This window comes from Nicotiana tabacum, chromosome 12 (assembly GCF_000715075.1).
Source record: "Nicotiana tabacum cultivar K326 chromosome 12, ASM71507v2, whole genome shotgun sequence".
Lineage (NCBI taxonomy): Eukaryota > Viridiplantae > Streptophyta > Magnoliopsida > Solanales > Solanaceae > Nicotiana > Nicotiana tabacum.
The window spans coordinates 108,232,940-108,257,225 of NC_134091.1; the positions used below are offsets into that span (position 1 = coordinate 108,232,940).

At 37.8% G+C, this 24,286-nt stretch overlaps 1 protein-coding gene across 1 annotated transcript; it reads right to left on the reverse strand.

The window, feature by feature from the left end:
* Nucleotides 1-416: 416 nt before the first annotated feature.
* LOC107801014 (GDSL esterase/lipase At5g03980) lies at nucleotides 417-1,681 on the reverse strand. The gene has a single exon (XM_075226799.1). It carries the CDS (start codon nucleotides 1,649-1,651, stop codon nucleotides 536-538), a length of 1,116 nt encoding a protein of 371 aa, XP_075082900.1. The 5' UTR covers nucleotides 1,652-1,681; the 3' UTR covers nucleotides 417-535.
* Nucleotides 1,682-24,286: the final 22,605 nt, after the last annotated feature.

Consider the following 24,286-nt stretch of genomic DNA (forward strand, 5'->3'; position numbering starts at 1 on the left):
TTAGGATAGGAATATACCTAACAGTCTTGCTTAGTTGAATATCGTATTATATTCGTTCATGATAAATTCAAGACCATAGGATTATAGTGTTGATATATTATGAATAGACGAATACTATTATAGGAACATGCTATTATATAAACGATTCGGTTAACTAGCAATCATAGATAATGCGAATTAACATGTGTAATTACGAACTCAATAGGATTGACAAGCAGACCACAACCTGGAATCTATCTCCCTTGGTCACTATGTTTAAATTTTGCAATAGTAGTTGTAATAGAAAAACTAAACTTTTGATTATCTCGGACAGTTAATTGATTTTAGTTTGATTAATTAACGATTAATCTAAGTGTCTATGGATTCGACATCCGACATTCAAATTACTTTATTACTTGACAGTCATGTACACTGTGTAACGAGAAACCAAAAGGTTTTTGACATATATCATCGTGTTCTGAACACCCAAATACCCAACGAAGAAAAAAAGAAAAACACCCAAATAACAAACTAAGAGAATCTTAAAACTCATTAACTAAACGGTACACCCGAATCTGGAAAGCATGTCTTTGACAACAATGTCTGTCATATGACGATGAGCTTCATCTGTCAAATGAATACCATCCCAATGCACGTATTGAGCCGGGTTAGAACAAGCTCTTACACTAGCTGATCCACACACAGTCCTGAAATTAAAGTTGTATCGTCCTCCAGTTCCACAGCACGCAGTTAACAACGTATTCTGATTAAATCCAAACGAAGAAGCACTACGAAGAAGAGTCAAAAGCGCTCCGTAATAATCTCCATAGACAATCCTAACATTCGGAAATTCACGTTGTAGAGATGCCAAACCTCTGGTCAGGTATCTATTATGGTACGAAGCAAAATCATTATAATTTCTCAAGCAACCCAACTGGTCGTAACCATTTGCATTAGAATCAGGAAAAGATGTCAAATACAAAGGAAGACACCCCAGTGGATAAATTCCTGGAACCAAAATACGAGTTGCCCCAAGCTGAATCACATCTTTGATGCTTTTCATAATACCGGCAACAACAGAAGGAACGTAATTACGGACCTCAGGTAATTGCTTGTTTTGGAAAAACCCATTGTAATAATCATTGCCACCCCATTCTCCCATTACTATAAGAGACGAACTCCTAAGAGTTTGTGCACAATTAGAACCACATGTGGATTGTAGATGAGATTTAAACCAACCTAATTGAGCAGCCAACGGCGTATTCCATGTGGGCAGCCGAATACCCCGAGCTGCCCAGAAAGAGGAATTTAGCGCCGTGGCACCAGCCACGGCAAAGTTAACGCCTTGGCTAAAAGAAGCACGTCTGTCCAAGTAAGCATTGAGGAAGGAGAGTTTGAAAGCAGAGGAAATGTAATCGATAATAATACGGCCGTTTGAGAAACGGCCGGTAGGTCTTCTAAAGAAGGTTTCACCGTACGGAGCTTGGTTGGCTCGGAATATAATGGAAGCGCCGGGTGTACGGATGACATTTCCGGCATCAGCGAGTGAGTCACCGAGTTGGTAAACTGATCTGATGTTACATTTTGTTTGGGCAGCTGAGGGAGAAGAGAAATATGCGAAAGTTATCACAAAAAGAAAGAAAGATACTTTGGGTAGAGACAGAGAAGCCATTGAAGAATGTTTTTTGCTTGTTAAACTTCAAGTGGTAGTGCTAATTTATACACTCCAAAAAGGAACAGAAGTCTCGGAAACAACAGGAATATAATGTCTCTTTAGGCTTACACAATATGTGGTTGTCACTTTGTTGCTTTTTGAATCTTGTTTTATTTTCAACAATTTTTACCAAGTGGAAATAAAGTATGTAAAGTTCTATCACTATTATAACATGTTTGTGGTCAGGGTATCACATTAATATATGTCAAAAATTATAGAATTTCTTAACTAATTGTATTTACTTTAAAACTTGCTACTATTATTTTTCCAAGATTAATATATGAAGTGCTCCATAGAGTTGCTAGATACCAATTTCTCTTCCATGACTTCCGTTTGACCACAAAATATAAATTCCGGTTAAACTAATTAATTTATGTAGTGAGATATTAAATTTGACTAAGGAAAATAATTCTAGATGTTAAACACAAATAAGTACGATGGATGGGACGGATTCCGTGTATGATTGGTAACAATAAATGCAAGAGATTCTTGAAGCAAGAATATTAATGGAGATATAGCTAGTAATAAATGTCAATAAATGGCATTTAAGTAAATAAAGAGAATGATTCACCCAATAATGCATGGGTGTGACGAATATTTGCCTGACAGTGAAGAATGACATATAGATCCAAGATTCGCATGAACAATCCTCAGATCTGATGGAAAGGTCGGGAATAATATATGAACAAGAATATTTGTAAAAAGGTAATCTCTGTGTTTTTGCGAGAGAGAGTTTTATTTTCAAAAGTGTTCTTATTAGAATCAATATTACATAACCCTATCATTGTCTCTTCTTTTTATATATATGGGGCATTTTTTCTAGAAACCCTAATATTACAAATACAGGGAATATCCACTAGAATATTCCTTTTTAGTGTCCTATCTTGATAAATTAGTCGTTACAAGTCTTATCATCAATAGTCAATCTCGATCTCGAGCATTATTGACATCTTGAATGCGATCTCTATCAATATCTTGACCACGACTCGTGTCGGCACCTCGACCGTTAACCTCGATGTGTCTTGGACGAGCTCGGTTGATAACTAAATATTACAAAAGACGGATTTTGGCCTATAGAGTTAGTCCATCCGCTTATAAAAGTCGAGCCCAACCGGCCTTGATGAGCGGTCTCTATTTGTCGTAGTTGACAAAATTGGGCGAGCAAGTTGGATAGTGGCACTTTAGACGAGGTGACAAAACGACTATTCGTGAGCTGCAACATTTGGGGATGCATTGTTTCAGAATGACGTCATGACATCATACGTCATTATGACGCATTTTCTCGATGCTTTGCGTTGTTTCTCGCGCCTCCGCCATTTTGGTACTTGCACTGGGTAATGATGGCATGATTTCTCAGTTTCGATGCCTGCATCTTTATAAATAGAGATGTGTGGGTAACGTATTAAAATTTATGAAGCTTCTCGTACTCAGCATACTCTGCATCTTCTTCTCCCTCCATTGTTCGAAGCTCCTAGCAGTTTTAGTGATTCTTACTATTTTCAACCTTTTTGTGCTTAAAACCTCCTTTCTAAAAAATATGGTTAACGCACCTTCTGGTTCCGGCATGGAGGCTGGTCCTATCCCTTTGGCTGTACATATGCCTCCTCACGGAAACGATGTTTCCATTGCCCTTGAAGACGAGAAGTTTCCTATAGTGGAGGAAATAATTCATCGTAGTGAGAATAGATCTGATTTTTCGAAATTGTCTGAAGACGATTATGAGTTTAGGGCAAAATTCAAAATCTCGGCTCACATCAATTTGATTCCGACGGAGCGCTATGTGGTACAAATATATCACCCGGGATATTGCGTGTTCTACGCGTACCCGTTCTATATAGGTTATTCCTTTCCTCTTCACCCATTGCTAGAGGAGTTTTGTCATTACTACGGTGTCTGCCTGAATCAACTCTCCCCCTACGTCTATAAGCTTATTTGTATGTTGATGAAATATGCGGAGTTGGCTGGCCATCGAGTCTCACATCGCCACCTGATACATCTCTTCTCCCCTAATTTCTATAGGGGGGACAATGTTGCATCTTCTCTACCGAAGAAGTAAACGTTTGGTGGTGAAGATGGACGATAAGGCAAATCGTCAGTTCTGGCTCTACTATTTATTCGTCAAGACCGAGGACGTGCTGGCCAACGCGAGTGGGTTTCCTGAGGCTTGGAATTATGCCCATAAGTATTTTCTTTTAGCATTTGTTTTGTCCGTTTTAGTCGTGATCTAATATTCTATCCTTTCTTTGTGCAATCGAGACTTAGCCCCCACCTTTGGTTGGGGGAATCCACGACTGGGTCAGCCAAGTTTTGCCTCATACAGTGGGGATTCGTGAATGACCGGCCTTTATTAGGAAATTCTGGCCCGCGCCTTCCGTGACCGGTGAGTTCGTCTATGTGTGTTTATTTATACATGGCACTTGTTATCCTATATCTCTGTCGTTTTGACCTCGCTTTCGTCTGCTCGTCACGATTTTGCACAAGATGTGACAGTCTTCTATAAAGATTTCTTTGGCTTTTCTTTTTCAGCTCAAGGATCCTCGAGCAGGTCGAGGGCTCCAGCTCCGGCGTTCCGTAAAAGGAAAGCATCTTCTATTTCTTTTATTGCGGTGAGGTCTGCTCGATCGTCGACTAAGCCTGTGGCAAGGCTCTCAACCTCCCCTCTATGCTATCTAGTAGACGAGGATGATGGAGAGGATTTATCGCCGAATAATGATAACTTGCTCCCCCGTAAGAGGTGATCTGTAGATGTTGGTGACGCTGTCGTCCAAGCGGCGAATTCGGTGATAGGTGATTTCGTCTTTCGACAACCGGCAATCATAAATTTTGGAGCCGAGGAGGATACGTTTCTCCCTAAAGTCATGATGGGTTTTGAAGGTCCGTCGGCGAGAGTCCTTGACACCTTACGACAGGATGAGCCATCGGCCTCGCTACCAGCCAAGGATCCTTCTTCTCGGGTTGACACATGGAGGAAAAGCGTAACCGAAGAAGGTTACGAGACGAGCTCCGATATGGATGCCGAGAAGGTGAGGATAATGGGGGAAGGGCTTACCCGACTTGAGGTGAGATTTGAGGGGACCACGCATACCATTGTCATCCCCTTGAACCGGGATTTGCTGGTGAATACCGAGGACGTGGTCCCTTCTCTTGGTCCCCTCTGTTCCGATGTGGAGGGTAAAACCCTTGAGAAGCTAAAGGATACTACTTTATCGAGGAGTATAGCCGACCTCGCTCTTAGGGTAAGCCTTTTGATTTTTTCTCCGCTATTTTTTCTTATTGAGCTCAGTTTTGTTCTTATTCCTCATTTTCTGCCTTTCTTTCAGATTGGGATTTTGGAGATCGAGAGCGCCCGGTGGGAGGAAAGGCTTAAGGCTATTTTTCAAAAGATAGAGCGTAAGTATAGTGAATACCGTGATAAACACCGCAAGATTTGCAGACGGCTTGGTTGGAGCAAAAATTTTCTGGCTCTCCGAGATGAGTTGAAGGAGAAGGATGGCGAGTTGGTGAGGGTCATCAAAAAATGCAGCGTCCTCGAGGGGGAGTTAAGGGACAAAGAAGAAAAACTTGAGTACGCATAACAACTTGTGGCACCTATCGAAGGATAGCAAGATGAACCTTGATAGGGCGGCGATACGACCGGTTCATTTCTGGGCTTGCTTTTTGATGGTCAAGTGCTCCGGTATACCCTCGATGGCCTTGATTTGGCGGGATTGACCTCGATACCCCGTTGCGACACTAGGAAACCCAAGAATTTCACTGAGGCCACGCCGAATACACATTTCTCAGGGTTCAGTTTCATGTTGTATTGCCTGAGTATGCCGAAGGCTTTTCTTAAATGGTCGATGTGATCTTCTTTCTTTTTGGACTTGACCAGCATGCCTTTGATATATACCTTCATCATTTTTCTGAGTTGTTCTTTGAATATATTTTTCACCAGCCTTTGGTAAGTTGCACCCGCACTTTTCAATCCGAAAGGCATGACCCTATAGCAGTACGTGCCCTGGTGGGTGATGAATGTAGTTTTTTCCTAGTCCTCTTCCTCCATAAGGATCTGGTTGTATCCTGAGTAGGCATCCAAGAAACTCAGCAACTCATGCCCGGTTGTCACATCGATGAGTTGAACGATATGAGGTAGTGGAAATGAATCCTTTGGGAAAGCTTTGTTCAGGTCGGTGAAATCTATGCACATCCGCCACTTGCCGTTCTTCTTTTTCACCATAACCACATTGGCGACCCATTAGGGGTACTTCAACTCTCTTCGGTTTTGTGTCCTCTCTCTTGATGCAACTCGCAGAGGGCGTCAGATTTTATGGTATTCTGGTCCGACCTCATCTTTTGTGGCCACTTAACCTTTGGTCTGAGCTTCTCCAAGGGGTAGACGAGCTCTGTAGGTGACACGTAGAAATTGTGAGTGGATAGTAAATGGGGCATACCTCTTTCATTCCGATGAGTCCTTGTTCTTCATCGGGGTGGACCTTCTTCATGGCGAGATAGGGGTATAATGGTAGTTTTGACATATGGGATATGTCGTTCCCGGTTTGGCCGCGAGGCTGCTGGACCTTTTCTGATATCACTTCTCTAATCTTTTTTGGATTCTGCTTGTACTAAAGTCAGTCGATGAGTCGGTCCATTAAGGTTGTCTTCGTCTGCTCGGACTTCGGCACAGTACGCATTATGTATTTCGTCCCAAGTTGTTGGGGGATATTTGTATTTCATAAGCCGACTCAATAATTTTTTTATTTCCCTTGAACCATTTCTGCTCAGCCAGTTTTGAAAAGCGGCTACCGCCATTCCTTCTGATACATTGGGCAAAGTCATTCTTACTCGGTTAAAACAGTCGAGGAAGTCCCTCTCACGGGGACTATTTGTTAGCAAAGATGTCATTCACTCTTGCCTCGGCCTTCTTGGCCCCTGTATGGGCCGTCGCAAATTTATCGACCATTTCCTCAAAGGTTTCGATGGAACGAGTGTCACGAGCCAAACCGATGGGCCGCGACGGGCACCCGGTACCTTACTCAACCGAGTACCAACATAACATATCTTTTCATGTCATACTATCATAGACAACTGAGCCGGAAGGCTGCCGTGAGATAAGTAGAATACAATATGTGATACCAACTTATACATAAGACATACGGTCCTATAAGACCAAAATAACCACTCGTACACTGAATATAGGCCGACAAGGCCATACAATCTTTTACGTACATGACATCTGTCAACAAGTCTCTAAGTAGGGGTGTTCAAAACCGAACCGAAACCGAAAACCGAAGCTTAATGGCTTATTGGTATCGGGTTAACGGTTTAACGGACGGGGAACAGATTGAAATTTTTTTATTAACGGCTTATCGGTTTGGTGGCGGATTATTCAATTTTCTTAACGGATAATCCGTTAACCCGTTAAGAATATATATATATATATATATATATTCTTCCAGTACTCCATCTCTAAGTTCTAACGCCTTATTCCTAAATAATCAGAACCTTTACGTACTATGCATCAGAAGATCCCAGGCTTGGCTTGGCTTAGCTTATTCTCTCACCCTACAACAAGATTGTTTAAGCTGCTATCTATGGTTCACCTCTGCTTTTGTTTTTTTTAAAACTAATGCCTGTTGTCTATGATTAATAGAAGAACAATAGTGTTGTGCCACAACTTTTTTCACTCTATAATACATGACACACTACACCATTCTTATGTAGGCGTTAACAGACATGTATGTATGGATTCAATGTGTAATTTCCTATTCTGAATTTGTATGTTAGGCGGTCAACAAACAATTAATGAACGCAATATAGATTGAATTAGGCCGATAAACCGCCCAATAACCTCCCGATAAGAGCTAAACCGTTACCAATCCGCCCGATATCTTATCGGGTGGCTAGCGGATTAATACATTTAAAAGCCGATAACCGTTAAGCCAAACCGTTAAGAGTAATTAACCGCCCAATCCGCCCGATAAGCAGCCCTACGCAAAAGTGCTCTACGAATCATAAGGGTCGGGATAGAGTCCCGCCATACCAAACAACACACGTCTAAATTATACTAACCAAACAAGCAACTCCGGAGCAAATGGAGTGTACCAATATCTTCCGCTGAGCTGATTGCCTACTTGGAGGACTCTTGGCATGTCTATCGAGACATGCTGATATTGACTTTATTCTCTCAATATAGTAAGTAAAATAGTTGTCCGACCTTATAAGGCTCGGTATATATATAACTGCTCTGTCGTAGTAGGCTCGCTCATAGGCGTTCGGCCATACTAGGCTCTGTATCTCGGCCAATTGGGCTCGCTCATAGGCGCTCGGTCACAGTAGGCTCGGTATATAACTTACCATCTAATCAGAGGTTGCTCAATAGGGGCCTGCCTATCGATTATAGCTCGATGGTAATGAAAATACTGTAATATTATATATATACACTTTCTGCTCTCTTGACTGGAAAAAGAAAATACTCAATTGAATATGAAGTCCCGATAAGGAGAATATTGTAACTTACAATACTAGGAAAATATACGTAAATTCCGAGACATGAATTTTTTCTTTATACCTCGTTATCAAACTTGTGTAATTACGAGATCATGCAAAAATGAAGGAAGAGCTTAGCCTTAACATATCTGAGTCGATTTTCTTGACAATCCTTTAACACTCGTTAATTGCGATAAAACATGGAACAAGTCATATGAAAAGCTCGAAGCAATCACATTGCTATGCAAAGAAAATCTTGGCTAAAACTTTTCCTTCCGGTAGTTGCATTGGAGTCACGAACTTATTTTTCGAAGTGAGGATATGACTTTATGGCCTATACTCTTTTATTGTCTCAGGGTCTGTCACCTCTCGTATTTCCTTTCACTTGACTATAAACTCTGTAATACTATAATTTTTTGATCTACCGTTGTCATCCATGCATCACATCTTACTCATAATGCTTCATTAACTCTCTTCTCATTTCCCGCTAGCATTTCTGTCTAACACTTTATTTTGAAAATTTCAACAGGACATTCTTTTGCTTTTAGCTCCCCTTGCTCCATCTATTGGCTCTTCGGGTTTCCTAACATTCTTTCTCTACTAGGGACGAGAGCCATACTAAGGTAATATTTGTCCCTTCAAGGCTTCCAATGCCTATCATTGTAGTACTCATATCTAGTTGTACTATTTTAGAGTGCACCATCTGGGTGTCTCACAAGGAGATCTAATAGCACATTTGCAATATCCTTTGGAAATGTCAACTAATGCAAACAATCCATCCACCATTTTGGGTCACTCAAACCCCAGTCGGATCCTGATATCACGTTCTTCTCTTAAACCATATTTGTTAGCTCCCATAGGGCATAACTAAGATTGATGTAGCCAATTGTACGTGCCTCTGCTACTTGTTGAAGGTAACTCAAAAGGCTTATATTCCTCTGCCTGAATTGTAAATAATGTTAACCTTCATTAACTGGGCGCCTCGTACCCTTCTTCACCTTGCTCCTTTTACTTACTGAAACTTGTGTCTCCCTCCTTATTCCTTTTTACCGTAAGAGTGGATAGACATTCTTGCCTTAGGAATCCTTATCAAGAAGCTTACACATCTTAGTATACACATGATTTTCTGAATACCTCATATTTATCCATCATAAGCATGATGCAAAAATTGAGTTCCTCTGACTCAACTCTTCCACAACTATATCTCATACCAACCGTCTTTCTAGATGTAGGTATCGTCGTACTATAAGTAAGATAGAGTTTAGGAAATTGAGTTCTTACAACTGAGCTCTACCACACGATCTAGAGTAAGAATAAAGAGTGACAGACCTAAATGCCATGTAGCCTCCTGCTTATAAGTGTGGTGCACAACACACCCATAAACAAGACTCTACTAGACACGGCTTGTAGACTCCCTAGGACAGAACTGCTATGATACCACTTTTGTCACGACCCAAACCGAAGGGCCGCGAATATATATATATATATATATATATATATATATATATATATATATATATATATATATATATATATATATATATATATATATATATATATATATATATATATATATATATATATATATATATATATATATATATATATATATATATATATATATATATATATATATGAGCCGACAAGGTTGCTATCGACAACTATATATCCAAAATTGGAAGCCGACAAGGCCACATACTATACAACTATACATAACTGTCTACAGACCTCTAATAGAAATACAAATGTACAAAGACGGGAATGAGGCACGTCATACCCATATACGTATACAAGCATATCGTACCAAAAACAAAAATAGCTCCGGATCAAGTGGAGCACGCCAACTTACGATGATCAAGGATCCTAAGAAGGGAGACCGTCAACTTGCCTACCTGCACCTGCGGGCATGAAACGCATGCTCCGGGAAATAGGCACCGTACTAACGCCCTATTTCCCGGGGCCTGAAAGGCAAGCTGACGGTCCCCTTTCTTAGGATCCTTGATCAGCGAGAGTTGGCATGCTCCACTTGATCCGGAGCTGCTTTTGATTTTGGTACGATATGCTTGTATACATATATGGGTATGACGTGGCTCAGTCCCGTCTTTGTACATTTGTAGTTCTATTAGAGGTCTGTAGATAGTTATGTATAGTATGTGGCCTTGTTGGCTTCCAATTTTGGATATATAGTTGTCTATAGCAGCCTTGTCGGCTCACCCTACGTATTCCGCATATATATATATATATATATATATATATATATATATATATATATATATGTCTTTTGGACAGGTTTTCCTCATGCATGTTATTCTCGTAATTCAGCAGATATTATTCATGTTTATATCTTAGTCGCATGCTTAAGGGTGTTCGACAAGTAGGATTCAGGCACTCGTTGCTGCCCATTGGTTTGGGTCGTGACAACGAGCCGACAGTTGCGAGTACTAGTTTAATGCACCTCCCATGAGGGTTTCACAGAATTTCTTTTGTAGAATGAAGGACACCTGTCCTTTGGCGAGGTCATTGCCTTTCACGGCAGTGACGTTGTGGGTTACATGATTCTCGAGGTTGGTCATGCCATCGTATATTTTCAGGTAGGGCGACATTTTAAAGGTCTTCGGTATGGCATGCGGGGTAGAGTTAGCATTGTGCAGCTGCTCGACGAACCAACCAGTATCTCTTTTCGGCAATAACTTAGGAGTGCCCGGTATTTTATAGACCCTTTCTTGGTGTTCTCCCATTTGGTCCCGAAGTGCCTTGTTCTCGTTTTCCATTTGCTTCATCCTTTTCAAAATGGATGTAAGAGCATCATCGCTTGCATGGTTAACAACATTGTGAGTGATACATGTCGTCGTGGGGGGGGGGGTGATCATGGTTCTCGTTCACTGGTGGTGCAACACAGGTTCTCGGATTTGCTGTGGCCACGTCCTGAACGGGTTTATGGAGGACGTTGGTCAGTGTATTAGTCAACCAGGCCTCAAGGAGTTTCTTTATCGCTGGCGGTGTCTCCTCTTCCACGGATGTGGAGGCTGTCTTGCCAAGGGATTTTGTGATGATGCAGTAGGGAGGGGGTGATCCACCTCGCCTAGGGGAGGCATTGGGCGTTGTGCCCTCGTCCACTACTTCAGAGCTTTCGTGGATGATGTTCATGAGGTTGGTGGGGACGTCGCTCATTATTCTCGTTCTTTCTTCTCTATTACCTGTCATGTTAGATCTACGAGTGCAGAGAGAAAACAGTCTTTTTTTTCTTTCATCAGGCACCAGTGCTGTAGATCTAGAAGAAACTAAAAGACTTAGCTAGAAAGTCCCCACAGACGACGCCAAATTATTTGACCAGAAAATATAATCTCCGGTTAAACTAATTAATTTATATAATGGGGGTTTAATCTGACTAAGAATAATAACTCTAGATACTAATCACAAATACGTACGAGGGATAGATTCCGTGTACGATTGGTGACAATAAATGCAAGAGATTCTTGAAGCAAGAATATTAATGGAGATATAATTAGTAATAAATGTCAATAAATGACATTTAAGTAAATAAAGAGAATGATTCACCCTATAATGAATGGGTGTGACGAATATTTTGCCTGATAGTGAAGAATGACAGATAGATCCAAGATTCGCATGACCAATCCTCGAATATGATGGAAAGGTCGGGAATAATATATGAACAAGAATATTTGTAAAAAGGTAATCTCTGCGTTTTTGCGAGAGAGAGAGTCTTCTTCTCAAAGGTTTTCTTATTAGAATCAATATTACATACCCCTATCATTATTTTTTCTTTCTATATATATATGTGACATTTTTTCTAGGAACCCCTAATAGTACAAATGCAGGGAATATCCACTAAAATATTCCTTTTTAGTGTCATATCTTGATAAATTAGCTGTTGCAAGTCTTATCATCAATAGTCAATCTCGACCTCGACCATTGTTGATATCTAGACTGTGATCTCTGTCGATATCCTGACCACGACTCATGTCGGCACCTCGGCCGTTGACCTCGTTGTGTCTTGGGCGAGCTTGACCGATAACTTTCTTTAATGTCATATTACACACTAAATATTCTAAAGATGGATTTTGGCCACTTTTCAAAAAAAATTAATACACCAAGCACTACACTTTGATTTATTGAATTTGTTGCAAAAATATCGGTATTAAACCTCGTTTTAATATGATATCCTCTTATGGATAGACAAAAAAATCGAACATATATTTTTGTATACAACTTCCACTATACAATTTGGAAGAAAATGTAAGATGCATGTTTGACATTTTTATAAGTAAAGTACCTAAATTCTTTTCCCTAGTCTTTTTTTATTTTTTCTTTTCCTAAAGGTGGATCGAGCAAGTTGGACTATTATATTGTATTTAATTTGTACTGTCCCAATGAAGTGTTTGATGGGATACAAAATAAAAAATAATTTTTTAAAATTTGTGATCTAAAATATTTCATAAATATTTCTGTGCGATAAATAATCTTATTATGAGTCGAATAAGAAACTTAAGGTTAATATTTTTAAATATAAAAAATATTATTTATTTTTAAACGAACTAAAAAAAAGTATTATATAAATTGAGACAAATCGAATATTAGTTGATATAGAGGCAAAGTGAGCTGCTATGATGCCGCTAACTTTTACTGTTAAATATCCATCTTTAGCCGATAATTTCTATATTTAAATGGTCTTAATGAAAATGCACGAGACCCTATTTCCAATTTAATAGGCCGAATTATTAGGGTAGAAAAGCGACATTGTTAAAAAGTTTGGGCACGATACCATCTTTTTGCTAGCTAACTTTTAATTTAAATAATATGCTCGATCGTTTAATATGCTCAAAGCTTGAAATGTTATAAGATAAGAATTTCCCATGGTATAAAATTTATTTACACTGTGTGTGGATATAAAGCAAACTCATATCTGATTATTTATTTTTAAATGAGATAAAGGATAAAACAGATAAGAATAGATAAAAGATTAATTTATCTTTATGGAGATTAAAGACAGAGAAATATTTTTCCGTAGTTTTTTAAAAGTTGAAACTGACCTTTAAAGTTCTTGTTATTATTATTTTGGTTCAAGCAAAGAAATCATACTTATGATTTGATTTAAACGTTAGAAAAAGTAAATTTGAAAATTCTCTTTTGCATATTATACTTTTGTCTTCTTGATTGGGAAAGAGAACATTATAGTGCCAATTATTCAAAAGTTTTTCCCCGAGAATGCAGCCCATATGAAATTAAAGGTCAGTTGACTGTTTCAGAGCTTCGGAAAAGAAAACGAGAAAGGCATTTCACATGCAAAATTTGATTATTATTCCCTTCCAATAATATTTTCATTGGATTTGAAAGTGATGCAGCTGTTTGTCGCCTTTGCATATTTCTATGATTAATATTAGTACTGTCTATGCTGGCTCCCACCAGCAAAATCTCTAGAATTATGAATATGCATAAAATCTAATCATGAGTCTCGACAAACAATAATACATAACTGTTGGCAAAGGCATTGTCTTTATCGCTAATTTGTATTAGTATTAATTAATATTAATAAAGCATGCATCGAGAATCAAACGTTTTTTGGTGTTTTAAAAACTGTTTACATTCGGATGCTAATGTAAAGTATGAAATCGCTTTATTATGAAACGGTTTACCTTTGAACATTAGATTTTACGTCATATTTTTTGAAAGAATTTATCTTTTAACGTGAGATTTTTTGAATGCAAATTCAAATTTAGTAAGATTCCGATTCAAATATCGAATACAAAAAAGAAAGTTTGTTACCTACTATGTCTACGTACCCTACCTAGTACCTACCGGATTTTAGAAACGTTTTCCTCATATCTGAACTATTCGGATTGTAAATATCAGTGGTACTTTTTCATTTCGGTACAATATATGTATATGGCTGGCCTTCTCAACAAAATTGAGGGACTACTCATGAATCATGATATCGAGTAACAGGAGATTAGGGGTGTTTTAAAGAAAAATTAAAAAAATCAAACCAAACTGAAAATTAAATAAAAATAAAAATAAAACCGACATATTCTTTGATACGGTTTTAAATTTACTAATTGTTTTGGTTCACTATTTAGAATCGATCCAACCGACTCTATATGTGTATGTATGTATTTATATAGTATTATTTTATAAATTTTATGACCATAATTTTTTTTATATAGAGATCTTTTAAATACTTTATATAGTGTTAATCAGAACAAGTTGTATAAATGTATTCATGGTACATGCTTATTTGAGTTTTCTGTTCTTCTCTATGACTTCATTAAGGAGAGATTTGTATATTGTTTTAATCATTAATGTAAGGAAAGTCTGGAAATATATGGACATAAGGTTGCTATTTAATTTTTGAAACTCAATAATTGTTATGTCTTACAATGAAATTTGTTGCATGTAAATGTTTCTGTAAAGTCCCAGGCTACTTTAACACTCTTTGAAGTCCAAATCGATGACTAAATTAATTGGAAATGGGAGTAAAATTTTCATGTTCAAGGATACTTTAAGGTCAATATATGGGTTACGGAATAAATTGGAATCAAGTTGGTTTATTATAATATTTTAAAGATGACAGAAATATGGAATTGCCAATTAGTATTTTGGCTACGTAATTAATTAATTATTTTCTATGAAAAACAAGGGTGTAAAGGATTATCACAAATTGGACTTACAATACACGAGAATTACAAGCCCAGCCCAAAGACGATGTTGTACACCAAGGTCATTCTTATGCTTCTTTATTTGTCAATTTTAAAAGAAGGAAAATGCAGCAGCCAGGTCACGAAATTGAAACGAAAAGAAATAGGGTTTTAGCAACCACTTAAGGATTACCAAATAAGGGCAGTAAAATAGCTTTACTGTAAGTTATTCTCAAAACATAAAGCATAGGGGAAGACATATACATCATTGTCTTTCACTTTTGGTAGGAATGAGATGAAAAATTATTGGGATTTGAAGAATAGCTAATGCTTGTTATTTAAATTCCACCACTACAACTTTTCAAAGGAAACAAAGTTATTTGGATAGCTTACAGGTCAACAACGAAAATCCCAGCAATCCTCGAAGGATTAGGTAGAAACAAATCGCGAGGTCGAGGCATATTAACAATCAAATGTTGGCGGTGGACTACGGTGGTTTAGAATTGAAATTCTTGCATCAGATCTTTAAGTTTGGATTCAAGGTAAGTTTTAAAGCTTTATCTCCTAATAGGAAATTCTATTAGAACCCACGTGCTATATATATTTGATAAAATTCCTAAGCTATGTCTCCTTGTGCTTCAGTATTCAGTTTACTCTATTCTTATTCGGTAGTATGAAAATGTGGCAGTCTTATATGCTTACATATATTATCAATTATTAGTTGACTTTGTTATGATATTTTCATTTAGTTTAGCATTCATTCATGCATTAATGTGATCACATTCAGAAAGGGAGAGCTACCGGACCTCCCCATGCGTGAGTGCCATGAGGCCTAGGTTAGCTACCCCATGCTCGTAGGGGCTATTGTTTGCTGGGGAGATTGGCCGACACTCCCCCGTGCGTGTTGCTAGATCTCACGTACGTAGGGCCACTATGTGTAACAATTTTTCAAAAATATTATTTCATTAAAAATACTTAGTTTTCACCTTAAGTTTTATTTATCAATTATAGACTCAGTTTTCATGTTTTCGGTTATCAGCTTATAGTTTCAGTTTTCACCTCATTTCATGTTTATAGATTTTGTTGGATATGAAATTGGAGTTATCAACTTATAGTTTCAGGTTTTAACTCATTTCCTGTTTATAGATTTTGTTGATATGATATTCTGTGAAATCACTTCCTTTCATATTATGATTTTTTTCAGAAGGTCTCGTTCTGCCTTTTTAGGAGGTAGCTTATGAGACTTACTGGGTATCCTTTGGTGGTACTTAGCCTGTTTGGGCCTGCAATGTTATGTGGCAGGTGTTGAGATTGTAGGTGACAAGATACATGGCTAGAGACATACTCCGTAGACTCAATTGGCAAGCTCGTTGTTTCCTCCGAGCAGTGTTGGTATCCTTTTTAAGTCTTTAATTATTGTTTGACTTTCATATTATTCTAGGGGAATGCCCCGTAGACGTATGTATTCAGACTTACAGTTAGAGGCTCATGGCTTTTCTAATGGGTTCAGTTGTCAGACATGTTAATATTAGTATTAGATTTTAGTTTTCAGATAATTATTATTTTAAGACTTATTTATGAATTTCTTGGAAATTATGTACATCGACTTTTAGTTAGTTAGAATAAGGCTTGCTTGACGGGTAAGGTAGATTGAGTGTCATCACGTCCCACGCAGTTTGGGGGCGTGACAGTTTCAATAGATAAAGTTAGTTGAACTTGATAATAAATCTCGGATAGCATATGTATTAAGTTAGTTGAATTTGGTAATTAAAATGCCTTAGAAAGCATTTCTATGTTTTGTAATGTTGATGACAAATTTAAGTATTAATATAAGTATCTCTTATTAAAAAAAAGATTAAAATCCAAGTTAACTATTAGAGAAAAAGACATAAATCTTAGCAGCCTTACCAATAATTAAGAAGTGCAGAGTGCAGTATGAGTACAATCGACTCCATGTACTCTATAAGTGTCGAACCTAACCTCGACGAAGTAGTGACGAGGCAAAGGCATGTCGCTTACATTAACCTGTACGCAATAGAGATAAAACATGTAACTCATATCAACAATCGAGGCCAATTCGGCAGTCACAATCAATTATTTCTTTTATCATTTTCTTGCGGCGTGCAACCCGTTCCCACAATATAATCATTCAATCAATTCTTTTGCGGCGTGCAACCCAATCCCCAATATATCTTTCAATCAATTATATTGTGGCGTGCAACCCGCTCCTTAACAATATCAATTAACAACACTTATACGTAAGACTACTTCAATAAATGCCACAATTAATATGAAATTATAAGGCAACAAGGTATAAAATAATTATAATTTATGTAGGAAATAAATAGGGACAAGTAACAAATAAGTATGGAATTACAGAGGAGTTAGACAATTTAATATATGAAATGTTAAATGTCAAGTAGCAAATATGACACAAAAGTCAAATAAGCATGTAGCAATTAAGGCATGAAGTCAAGGCATAATAGTAAGTAATAAAAATAAGAGAATCAATTAATATAACAATTAAGTCATGAAATAAGGCAATTAGTAAAATACGTAAAAGCATGGAAACAAGCAATTTGACGACGTATAGACACTCGTCACCTCGTCTATACGCCGCTACATATGAAATTTACGTAATACATAGTTCAAGGATTCTATTCCCTCAAGTCAAGGTTAACTATGATACTTACCTTGCTTCGCAATTCAAGTGATCACTCGACCATGGCCATTCCTTTCAAATTAGTTTCCAAATCAATCAAACATAGCAATTTATTGGCCAACAATTCAATTGGAACTTTAGAAATTATTCACAATTTGAAAGAGACTTAATTTAAGTCATTTTTGGAAAATTCAATCGAAAGTCAATGTGGGGCCCATTTTTCGGAAACCCGACAAAACTTAACGGAATTCGAACACCCGTTCCGATACGAGCTCAACCATACAAAAATTATCGAATTCCGACATCAGATCGCCTTTCAAATCTTCATTTATCATTTTTGGAAGATTTTATAAAAACTTCATTTTCTTCCATTAAATTCACTAATTAATGATGTAAATAAGTATGGAATCATGAAATATAATCAATTTAGGATAAAGAATAATAAGTAGGGATTTTGACCGATTATTTGCTCTGTTTTAACTGCGATTTAGCTAAAAAAAATGCTTAAAGGCATTCCTGAAAACTAATAAAATGTGCTTACTTACAGGAATATTGGGATATGAGCCAAAGAAATCAAAATCAACTCATAAAGGAGTCAAAAGTGAACAAAAAGCAAAACGGGGCAAAAAGGCCAGTAGTGCGGACCGCACAATTCTAGTGTGGCCGCAGAGAGGAGATTCAGAGAATGGTATTTGGGCAAGCTGAAGGAGTGCGGATCGCACCAAAATTGTGCGGTCACAGAATAATAAGTGCGGCCGCACTCACTATTATGCGGTCCGCAGGAATGAAGAATCAGAGAGTTGAATTCAAGTTCAAAATCAAGGAGTACGGACCGCATCATTTTTATGCGGTCGCACAATCAAAAGCGCGGCCGAACTCATTTTTATGCGGACCGCAGAAGCCCCGAAGTTCCAAGCCCAAAATTCCAAGAATGCGGACCGCACAATAATTGTGCGGCCGCAGAAGCTCAATGTGCGGACTGCACCAGAATTATGCTGCCGCACAACCTCCGCAGGGGCAATTATGTCAGATATTTTTAGCTTAGTATAAATAGAACTTTTTGTCATTTTTAGGTTAAGTGATGTTGGAGAAGAGAACCTGAGCCGTTTTATTTGCTATTTGAGGATTTTTGTACTAGATTAACATCTATATATTAGATTTTCTTTCCCTAAGTATTTAATATGCCTTTTTTCTTAATTTTTTTTTGATTTCTGTACTTTTCATGAGTAGCTAAATCTTTAGCTAGGGTTGTGACCCAACCCTAGTGTGGGTATTTGATAGGTGTTTAATTTAGGGCTTATTTTTTATTGGGTTAGTGATATTTAGCCTTGTTCATGATTGAACCCTAGAATTAATGGTTGCAAATATTAGTTCATGCCTATTTGACTTAGCCTCTACTTGAGAAAGAGAGACTAAGTTTAGGAAAACTTGGCTAACAAGAAATTGAAGACATTGGTAGCCCCAATTAAAGGGTTAAACCTAGAGATAGTAATACCCGACTTGAGATAATATCACTTGTATTGTGCAAATACCCAATTGGACTTGAGAAAGCCAAATTGGGCAAAATCACTCAAACTACCGAGAGGTATAGAGTGAGTACCCGGATGTGATTTCTACATCAAGACCCCAACTAATCAAATATGCCCTGGAGTTTACAACCCATTAGATAACCACCTAGGTAGAAGTCACGACCCTAGTCCCTTTTAATCATTTGAAAAACTCAAAACCAAAAATATTGTCCTTAGTTTTATACTTGAAAACAATAGAGTAAAGTAGAAGTAGAACACCAATAAAGTTTGTGGAAGCAAAACTTGTAATTAACTTAGATATACACCTAATCTCATATTCTAACTCCTTGTGGATTCGATCCCGACCTTCGTTGGGTTTATTATTGCATCGACCGCCTCACTACTAAATTATGGTGTGGGTTTGGCCGAGATCAAAGAACACTTACCCAGTTCAAACTCATGAAAAATCCCTTTGAAATCGTCCAAATCCGAGACTTAAAACTCAAAAAATGAGCAAAAATGTTGAACTCCCGAATTTGAAGCAATCTGCCGAGGCAAGTCGCATCTCTCAAATGAGACTTGTCTCATTGATTCCAGGCAAAAATTACAATACTAGTCTTTAGTAAATTCATCATAACTTTTTGTACAAATATCCAAATGATGAATGGTTTACCTTTCTGGAAACTAGACTCAAAGGAATACAATTTTTATTTTTTGATCATCTTCAAATTCCTTATAAATTGCGGGATATAAGCTTCCAAAGTCAGCCCTATGCAACAGAAATTTCTCGCGATGCACACTGTTGTAGCCAAAAACTAGCAGTTAAAAATGGCTTAGAAATGGTCCGAAACCACTCCGAAACTCACCTGAGCCCTTCGGGACCGCGTCCGAACATACTAATAAGTCTCAAATCATATTACAGACCTACTCGAGGTCTCAAATCACATATAACAACGGCAAAACTACAAATCGCGCGTCGATTCGGACTTATGAGTTCATAAAATTTTCAATTCTATTACTCGCGCTGAAACATTTCAAATCAATTCGGAATGAACTCAAATGTTCCGTACAAGTCCCAAATGACATAACGAAGCTACTGAAATTTTCGGAATCATAATCCGAACCCAATATCATCAAAGTCAACTCTCAATCAAATTTATAAATATTTCAAAACTTCAACTTTCCAATTTTTTGCCAAAATGCGCCGATTTTTCCTACGGACTTCCAAATCCAAATCCAGACATATGCCTAAGTCCGAAATCACCATACAAAACTATTGAAATCCTCAAAATACCACTCCGGAGTCATTTACATGAAAGTCAAATCTCCGGTCAAACTTTAGAAATTCAAGCTTTATGAAATCAAACCTTTTTATTTTTTTCAAAAACTAACGGAAAACGTGCCTACTCACTTCAGAATAACTTTAAATTTTGTACACAAGTTATAAATATTATTATGAAGCTGATCGAACTCTCGGAATCCAATCAGGACCCGGTATCAACAAAAATCCAATTATGGAAAAAATTAGGAAACTTTTAAATTTCTAGTTTCCGTCAAATGGCGATAATTCGAGCTAGGGACCTCCAAATTCGATTCCGGGCATAAGCACTATTTTACATTTTTATCAATTTTCTTCGCATAAAAGTTTTCTGGAAAAATATACTGACTGAGCACACAGGTCGAGGAATGCTGAATGGTGCTCTTCGGGGTCTCGGAGTACAGAATTGAATGTTAAATTTAAAGATGACCTAATGGGTCATCACATTCTTCACCACTAAAACAAACATTCGTCCTCGAACGGAATTAGAAAAGTACCTGGGCTGGTGAAAAGGTGTGGATATCTACTCCGCATGTCCTACTCGGACTCCCAGGTAGATGCTTCAACCGGCTGATATCTCCATTGTACTCGAACTGATGGATAACTCTTAGACCTCAACTATCGGACCTGCCGGGATAGAATAGTTACCGGTCCCTCCTCATAAATCAAATCTTTGTCCAATTAGGCTGAGCTGAAATTTAACACATGGGACGGATCACCATGATATTTTCGGAGCATAGACACATGGAACACCGGATGAACTGCTAATAAACTAGGTGGTAGTGTAAGCATGTAGGCTACTTCACCCACCCTTTCAAGAATTTTAAAGGGTCCGATATACCTATGGCTCAACTTGCCCTTCTTTCCGAACCTCATTACACCCTTCACAGGTGAAACCCGGAGCAATACTCTTTCTCCAACCATGAATGCAATATCATGAACTTTACGGTCAGCATAAATCCTTTGTCTAGATTGAGCTGTGCGAAGTAGATCCTGAATAATCTTGACCTTATCCAAAGCATCCTGTACCAAATCGGTACCCAACAACCGAGCCTCTCCCGGTTTAAACCAACCAACTGGCAAACGACATTGTCTCCTATATAATGCTTCATATGGAGCCATCTAAATGCTCGACTGGTAGTTGTTATTATAGGCAAACTCCGCAAGCGGCAAGAATCGATCTTAAGAACCTCTGAAATCCATAATACAAGCGCGAAACATACCCTCCAATATTTGAATAGTGCGATCGGATTGTCCGTCCGTCTGAGGATGAAATATTATACTCAACTCAACCTGTGTGCCTAATTCACGTTGTACAACCCTCCATAAGTGCGGGGTGAACTGCGTACCTCGATCAAAAATAATAGATACGGGAACACCATGAAAGCGGACAATCTCGCAGATGTAAATCTCCGCTAACCGCTCTGAAGAATAGGTAATTGCTACTAGAATGAAATGTGCTGACTTGGTCAACCTGTCCATAATGACCCATATTGCGTCGAACTTTCTCTGAGTCTGTGTGAGTCCAACAACAAAAGTCACAATAAGTATGTAGCAATTAAGGCATGAAATCAAGGCATAATAGTAGGTAACGAAAATAAGAGAATCAATTAATATAATAATTAAGTCATGAAATAAGGCAATTAGTGAAACACGTAAAAGCACGGAAACAAGCAATTTGACGATGCATAGACACTCGTCATCTCGTCTATACGCCGCTACACATGAACATAGCTTGATAAACTTGTCCAACCTCAACAAAGCTTCAGAGGACAAAGCGGTCCTATTACCGGCCTGTGCCGCAATAATTGGCTGAACTACCCCAACTGACGGGGCTGTTGGAGCTTGAAACTGGGGAGCTATCTGCTCCGGAGTGGGAGTAGTGGGAGTAGTGGGAGTTTGTGCTCCTCCCCCAGCATGTGAGATGGCTGGTGCCACTGGAAATATATTGTTCTGGGTCACACTTTCCATAAGGCCCACCAAACGGACTAGAGCGTCCTGCAGCACTGGAGTGGCTATGAATCCCTCCGGGACATGAGTTGGTCCAATGGGTACAGTCTGAATTGGAACCTCCTCTTCAAAATCCACCTGAGGTTCCACAACAGGTGCTGTTGTTCGAGCTCTAGACTGAGCTTTGCCTCTACCTCGGCCTCGGCCTCTGCCCCTAGCCGTAGCTGTCACTGGGGGCTCCGGCTCCTGTCCGGCTGTAGACGCAGTGCGTATTCTCGCCATATGTGTATGTGTGTATTTATATAGTATTATTTTATAAAATCTTATGACCATAAAATTTTTTTATATAGAGATCTTTTAAATACTTTATATAGTTTTAATTAGAACAAGTTGTATAAATGTAATCATGGTACATGCTTATTTGAGTTTTCCGTTCTTCTCTTTGACTTCATTAAGGCGAGATTTCTATATTGTTTTAATCATTAATGTTAGGAAAGTCTGGAAATATACGGACATAAGGTTGCTATTTGATTTTTGAAACTCAATAATTGTTATGTCTTACAATGAAATTTGTTACATGTAAATGTTTCAATAGATAAAGTTAGCTGAACTTGATAATCAATCTCGGATAGCATATGTATTAAGTTAGCTGAATTTGGTAATTAAAATGCCTTAGAAAGCATTTCTGTGTTTTGTATTGTTGATGACAAATTTAAGTATTAATATAAGTATATCTTATTCTGTCAAAAAAAAAAAAGAGATTAAAATCCAAGTTAACTATTAGAGAAAAAGACATAAATCTTAGCAGCCTTACCAACACCAACAATTAAGATGGAGACTATGCAGCTTTAGAAATGTCTTTAGCTCATACATTAGCGGCCTTTTCTTATTATGGTAAAGATCATCAATCGGTAGAGGAAATCCATTAATTGTCGGTGTCATTACGTAATGGCAAGAAATTAAATTCCCTAAAATTTTCTTTATTCATATATTTGATGATATAAGGCCCCACAAATTTATGAAAGTTATAATCAAAATATATTCAAGTGTAATTGATAATTAATGAAACCGAAAGGTGTATATCGATCAACATGAGAGGGTGAAGGTCATTGGAAGGTTATTTTTACATTTGTTGTACAAGTTGAAAGAGGTCTAGAGCAGTGCAAGTGCATATAATGAAACTGCGCAAGCGAAATCAAGCAAATGTGATAGGATTTGGCGCAAGGATTGATGCTTCACGTCCCCTAGGGCGTCCGACCCTCAAAGACTATTTTTGCCGCAAATGGAAAAACAGCAAAGTCCCTCCGTAGCGCCAAAAACTGCCTAGGCACACCCAACGCGACAAGTATAAGGCGCCATGAGGAAGAAAAGTACAGGATCAGTTGGATGTGAAGCGTCCACCAAAGCTTCAACGCTTTTAGTCAAAAGCACGTATAGAAACAACGGAAAAGGACAAAATAATAACCCTAGGGTATTGAAAATGGCTTAATTTTGTCCTCCGTCCACTTATCGGGCCATAAATGTCCTTAACGTTAGTTTTTGAGTTCAAACTTACCCCTATATTTAACATAAGGGCTAACAATACCCCTAACGTATTGAAAATGACTCAGAAATACCTTCTGTTAATCTTTTGGTCCGCAAATGCCCCTAAAGTTTGTTTTTGGGCTCAAACTTACTCCTATATATAACAGAACTAACCTAGTTAATTTTTTGACTTTAACTTCGCCATGTGACATTTTCTTAATCCGCCACGTATATTATTTGTATTAAATAAACCCACCTGTATCTTTTAAAATATCCAACGATCTTGACCCGCTCCTATATATTTGGACGGTCGGCTAAAAATAATTACATTCGCTAGTTAAATATATAAAAAAATATACATTGATTATATATAAAAATATGTATATTATACATTAATATTTTAATATATATTTTACAAGATATTCTTTTTAGGAGAAATTATACGATGTAGTTTTCCCTATTAATTATGATCTATAACTCGAATTTATTAAGCAAATCTGACAATGGAACGAC

Coding starts and splice junctions, on each gene's coding strand:
- LOC107801014 (XM_075226799.1), bottom strand. CDS start 1,651: ATGGCTTCTCTGTCTCTACCCAAAGTATCTTTCTTTCTTTTTGTGATA.